This window comes from Microtus ochrogaster, unplaced genomic scaffold (genome assembly GCF_000317375.1).
Source record: "Microtus ochrogaster isolate Prairie Vole_2 unplaced genomic scaffold, MicOch1.0 UNK74, whole genome shotgun sequence".
In the NCBI taxonomy this organism is placed as follows: domain Eukaryota; kingdom Metazoa; phylum Chordata; class Mammalia; order Rodentia; family Cricetidae; genus Microtus; species Microtus ochrogaster.
The window spans coordinates 939,706-946,168 of NW_004949172.1; the positions used below are offsets into that span (position 1 = coordinate 939,706).

A 6,463-nucleotide genomic window follows, 5' to 3' on the forward strand; every position below is an offset into this window, starting at 1 on the left:
GAGGCAGAGGCAGGCGGATCTCTGTGAGTTCGAGACCAGCCTGGTCTACAAGAGCTAGTTCCAGGACAGGCTCCAAAACCACAGAGAAACCGTCTCGAAAAACCAAAAAAAAAAAAAAAATCCAACAGAGAAACTGATCTCTTACACACAACTTTGCTCCGTATTAGTGGCTGGACCTGCTGGCGTCAAGTCTCTGAAAGCAGTCCTGAAGTGCCATACTTCACCCAGGAGTTTGAGTGAGTGCTGCCCTCTAGCGGCAAAAGTAACTTTGGATGGCTTGTCTTCGGGGCCATAAATACTAGTTTGTCATTGAAACAGCCTCACACAACCACCCCATATCATCTAATTCGTCTTTGCTGTTGTTATTTTAAAAAGGTTACACTCTAGATGATCCAGGCTGGCCCGATTTTCCTCCTGCCCCAATTTCCCGAAGTTCTGAGGTTTATAAGTATGACCCAAGTTGTTTTGAGGTTTTGGGATGGAACCACCACGATCCTATTTCCAGGTACAACAGCGGCACGGGCAGTACGGCACGCACCTCGATTGCCGGCAGCGTCTTGCTGGCTTCGGTGCTGCTCTCCCCAAGGATGCTGCCCGCAGAGCGGCCCTCGCACTCATAGCGGAAGCGCATCCCACGCTGCTTTGGCTGCTCTGTGATGACCAGGTAAGGCAGTGGGCCGGGGCCTGGTGACACCAGCCGGCCTAGGGTGCAGCTCCAGGGCGACGGTGTGACAGGAGTAGGTGGTGCGGCTGGACCCAAGGTGACAGTGCTCAGTGGGGCCTGCCCGCGAGGCACCAAACGAGGCATTTCGCCCAGCTGTGCCCTGTCCAGGCCGAAACCCTTTTCCTTAATGTATTCGTCGATGATTTCTGCAGGACAGACAGACAGATAGGTGAGGGCGGTGAAGGACGGGACTAAGCTCCCTTCCTTTCTTCTCACACTTTCCCCACCTGGTTTTGGTTTATTCTTTTCAGATAGGGTCTCATTGTATAGCTGTGACTGAACTGGAACTTGCCATATAGACTAGGCAGGTCTCAAACACAGAGAGCCACCTTCCTCTGCTGGGATCTACACCATACCTGCACACCACTCTTGGTTTTTGTGTGGTTTGGTTTGGTATTTTGAGAAAGGGTCTCTCTGCATAGCCTGGCTGTCCTCAAACTATGTAAACCAGGCTGGCATCCAGAGTGCTGGGATTAATCCATGCACCACCATTCTGGCTCACACTTTAAGTTCTGCCCCCCCCTTAGTTTTAGTGTGTGTGTGTGTGTGTGTGTGTGTGTGTGTGTGTGTGTGTGTGTGTTGCCTGCATATGTCTGTGCACCACTAGGAAGGTCGAGCGCCCTCAGAAGCAAGAGGGCATCTTAGCCCTTAGAACTGGGGTTATAAGTAATTGTGAGCTGCCATGTGGGTGCTGGGAATCGAACCAGGGATGTCTGTAAGAACAGTCATTTTAACTGCTAAGCCAGCTCTCCAGACCTCTAAAGATCTTTAAAGTTATGTGTCTGTGTATCTATACAGGTATGTGCCAATGAGTGCCCAGCCTGTCCTGAAGCTGAGTCCCTCGGTGTGACTGCTGGGAACCAAACTTGGGTCTTTATGAGAACAAGTACTCTTAACCACTGAGCCGGCTCCCTAGTCCTTCCACTTGGGTTTTTGAGACAGGGTTTCACTGTGCAGATAAGACTGCTCTCTATCTGCGATCCTTTTGCCTCCACCTCTGGATTACCAGCAAATGCCACCAGCAGAACTCCACAGGGCACTTCCACCTCTGCGCCTGTTTCAAAACCACATTGACTTTCCTTGTGGTCTCCCCCTTTTGCCCCTGCTCCATTCACCACCCCACATGGACTGAGGCAGTTGCCAGCTCTCTTCCTCTCCTGCCTTTTGCCTCTTGTATTTGTCCATCTCATCTAGTCAGAGGGATTTTAGTAGTACTAACCTGTCCCTCTTTTGCCTAGAAGCCCCCCACGGCTCCCAATTCCTTGGTAGTCAAAGCTAACAATGTCCCCCACATAAAATTTGCCTCAAACGTGATGATATACTTTATCAGCAGAGTCTGCCTTGCAATCCCCCAGTAAAGGGTGAGAGTGTGGCTCAGTGGTAGAGCCCCTGCCTAGAATTCCCCAGTGAGGGGCTGGGAGTGTGGCTCAGTGGTAGAGCCTCTGCCTAGAATCCCCCAGTGATGGGCTGGGAGTATGATTCAGTGGTAGAATTTTGCCTAGCATGGGGGAGGCCCTAAGTTCAATGCCTAGTATTTAATCATAATCATCATCATCATCATCTAGGTGTGAAGGTGTTCATGTGTAAATCCATCACAGGAAGGTTAAGACCACAAGAGGGTAATTGTGGTCTGCGTGGCAAGATCCTGCCTCAAATAAACAGAAGGCTGGCCCAGCATGCCCAGGCATGAAGCCCTGGGTTCCACTCTCAGCATCGCATCCAATCTCAGCCCTAGGGAGGGAGGAGAAGGATCAGAAGTTCAAGGTCATTCTCCTCCTCAGGTAGTCAGTTATTTAAGACCAGCCTGAGTCTTTTGTTTAGAGACAGGGTTTTTCTGTGTGGCCCTGGCTATCCTGGAACTCACTCTGTAGACCAGGCTGTCCTGGAACTCAGAGATCCACTGTCTCTGCCTCCCCAGAGCTGGGATTAAAGGTGTGCGCCACCACTGCAGTTTCAGCCTGGGCTGCTTGAAACTCTGTCTCAAAAACGAACTTACAAAACACTCCTTAAAATGCATTCTCTCAGATAAAACAGCTGCACCCCTCCTGTTTCTTGCTCCCACCTAGTTCGGTCACCTTCTGGGCCATGAACTTGTTCTTCCTCTTTCCTTGTTTCTAGGTGCCCCCTCATTCAACCGGTAAGGCACTTTATGCTGCCATTTCTATGAAAGCCATGCCTCTTTACCTTTCTCCCTCTCCCTTCTCTGCCCCATTCTCTCTCCCCCTCTTCTGAGACAGGCTAACCTAAAACTCACTATGTAGCTCAGACGGGACTCAAATTCTCTTGGATCCTCCTGCCTCCACCTTGTGAGTGCTGAGATTCCAGGCATGATGCAGGCGTGACTGCCTGCACAGTGTCTTTCTCCCTTTGCAAGCCCCACCCAACCTCACTTTCTCCTGCTCATTCTCTGTTCTCTTGTCTCCCAACTCCCCAGTGCACACTGGTAGCTCCTGCGGGGCAGTGACTTAGCTTTGTTCAATGCTAGATTCCCACTGCCTGGCAGTGGGCCTGGTCCAAGAAGGGTCAATGACATCCACGAGTGAGCATTACAGATTATAAGATAATAGAAACGCAAACATGTAGTGCTCGGGATCTTGGGAGTATGACCTTGCTCAAGTCCTCAATAGTCCTGGAATCACACCAGGACCTGCTCCCATCAAACAAGGTAGCCCTGCCCCCATTCTCCCCAGAACCCTCAGCCTCCCACACACCTGCCTCCTGATACTCACCCAGTTCATCTGTGGAAGGAAGAGAAAAGAAAGGTGAAGTTCAGGTACTGTCAGGCTTGACATCTTCTAACACAGACTCTCCCACCTTGTCCCCAAGGAGGACTTGCTAGGGCTCCCATCCCCAATCTCCATTACCTCTTTTGGGCTATCCCTTCAGTTCTTAATGTTGAGGGCCAAGCATTAAGGTATCCCCAAAGAAACTCAAAAGTCACCTCCCAAAGCACTCAGACTTGTTATCCAGACTTGTGGAAAAGCAACAGAGGGAATGGAGGGCTGGGGTAGATGATGAACACAAGTTGTTTTGTTTTGTTTTCAGAGACAAGGTTCCACTGTAGCTTGGGAGCCTGTCCTGGAACTCGCTCTGTAGACCAGGCTGGCCTCGAACTCACAGAGACCCACCTGGCAATCTAGGTAAATTATGAACAGATTCCATCCTGAAAATCTACCCTGGGCCCCAGAGATCACTGCTATAGTCTGAACATGAAGCTGCCCAAACCCAGGGTGTTGCCCACTCTGCACCATAGTCCAGCTCCCCAAATCTCTGGCTTACCCACACTTCCCAGAAGAAGAGGGTAACAGCCATACTAGGTACCCAGGGAAGAAGTCCTGTCACTTCCCCAATAAAACTCAGTAATCGAAACCAACTTCCCATCATTCCCCAGACAGGACAGGGGAAGGTCAGAGGAAGCAAACAAGCCCAGAAGTAGTGCAGCAAGTAGGGTCACCCAACTGTCCCACCCAGTTCTGAAGGCCACTAGCTGAGGACTGATCCTGTAGTGTCCCGGTATCGCCAGGTCTTTCCCCCTCCCCTTTCCCTTCTCCACACACAGGGAGTGGCTCCTGGAAGCAGAACTTTGCTCCTTAGAAAGCAGTTTTCAGGTACCCCGTATCTCATTTGATCTGTGAGATCAGTAGATGCCAAGGTCTCTCCCTTCCCGTGAAATGGGGTGTACTGAAGCCTGGAGAGTAAAGGGAACCTGACAGTGCCAACCTCCAAAAAGCCCTTCTAGATAACCATGCTGGATGAAGCTAGAGATCCTAAGACAAACGAGCTGCCAGCTACTAGGGCATGTGACTCAGAGCCTGATGCCAGCCTGGGCTACATAGTGAGTTCCAGAACAGCCTACACTATAGAGTGAGACCTTGTGTCAACCAAACCAAACCCATACTCAATAAATTCTACCGAGGGGTCCTCAACAGAATCCATGGAGCTGGGCATGGAGGCACACGGCTGTCATCCCAGCACTCAGGATGCTGAGGCAGGAAGGATTGCAGCTCTTGCAGGCTAGCCTGAGTAACTTAGATACTTATCTCCAACAATGAAACAAACAAACAAAATCACTTCCAAGCTGGGCATGGGCTTCAGAAGTTCAGAGCTTGCCTGTTATGTATAGACTCTCTTTCTAAGTGACACTATCAACTGTGAATCCATTTGCTATATTTCATCATCCTGTCCCCACCCTGCTTTTCAGTATCACTGACCCCATAATCTCTACATAGCCCTCACTGCCTGTTATAATCCCGCCTTTAATTGTTTATAGACCTGCCTCCTCGTTTGAGTAGGGAGCCCTGAAGAACAGGGCTGAGACTATGCCCACACTGGCTCTCAATAGAACTTGCATTCAGTAAACATTCTCTGGACAGATGACGCCAGGAATGACTCTCACTGGAAACATCAGAGATGTGTCTTGGACCACACAAGTCTCAGCTTGCTTCTGTCCAGAACCAGCACTGGGGTCACCCCTGTCTCCAAGGCCATCCCCTACCTTTCTACACGTCTAAAACTCTCAGCCTCTCTCATGCTCAGGCTTCCAGTGTCCACCCTGAGAGAAGTCCAGACCTGACCAAACACTGAGGCTTCTGAGTATCACACACGTGAGACCCAGCTCTGTCATCAAATCTCAGAAAATAAATCATGTCTCTGATGTTTTGTTTTGTTTGAGGTAGGCTCTGTATGTAAACGGTATGACTTCAAACTTGAGAACTTCCTGACTCAGCCTCCTAAGCATTCAGCACCATGACTGGTTTGAGGGACCTATGAGAATAGTCATCTAATAGAAAAGCATTTCCCGGGAAGTTCCTGAAACTGAAACTCTCAGAATTTGTTCCAAATGTAGACTCAGAAATTCTAAAAGTTACACCTAAAGGTGTCTGTACTGTCTGTGTATGTTTTGCCATATTCAAGGTGTATGGTGGTTTGAATGGGAACGGCCCCCATAGGTTCCTAGGGAGCGGCACTTTTAAGAGGTGCAGCCTGTTGGAGTAGGTGTGGCCTTGGAGGATGTCACTGGGGTGGACTTTGAGGTTTCAAATGCTCAAGCCAGGCTCAGTGTCACTCTCTCTTCTTGCTGCCTGACAACTGGGATGTAGAACTCTCAGCTGCTTCTCCAGCACCATGTATGCCTGCAGGCCACCATGTTTCCTGCCACGAGGATGAAGGACTAGACCTCGCAACTGTAAACCTGACCCAATAAAATCTTTTTCGTTATAAGAGTTGCCATGGGGCCGGGCGTTGGTGGCACACGCCTTTAATCCCAGCACTCGGGAGGCAGAGGCAGGTGGATCTCTGAGTTCGAGGCCAGCCTGGTCTACAAAGGGAGTTCCAGGAGAGGCTCCAAAGCTACAGAGAAACCCTGTCTCAAAAAACCAAAAGAAAAAAAGAGTTGCCATGGGGGCTGGAGAGATGGCTCAGTGCTTAAGAGAGCACTGCCTGCTCTTCCGAAGGTCCTGAGTTCAATTCCCAGCAACCACATGGTGGCTGACAACCATTAGTAATGAGATCTGGTGCTATCTTCTGGCCTGCAAGCATATATGCAGGAAGAACACGGTATGCATTAATTAATTAATTAATTAATTAATTAATTAATAAAAAGAGTTGCCATGATAATGGTGTCTCCTCACAGCATTAGAAACCCTAACTAAGACAGGGTGGAAGGCAGGGCCTAGTGCATGCTAAACAAAAGTTTACCACTGTGCCACACATCAGTGCTTAAGGTTTTTTTTTTTTTTT

General features: G+C 49.6%; 1 protein-coding gene across 1 annotated transcript in view; it reads right to left on the reverse strand.

Annotated features, from left to right (window-relative positions):
• Positions 1-6,463, reverse strand: part of Relb (RELB proto-oncogene, NF-kB subunit) — a 27,215-nt gene that overhangs the window by 16,976 nt on the left and 3,776 nt on the right. The window contains exons 3-4 of the mRNA XM_005370302.2: positions 3,454-3,462; positions 539-870 (exon numbers count right to left, since the gene is read on the reverse strand). Coding sequence (XP_005370359.1) covers positions 539-870; positions 3,454-3,462 — 341 coding nt within the window. The remainder of the gene's footprint in view (positions 1-538; positions 871-3,453; positions 3,463-6,463) is intronic.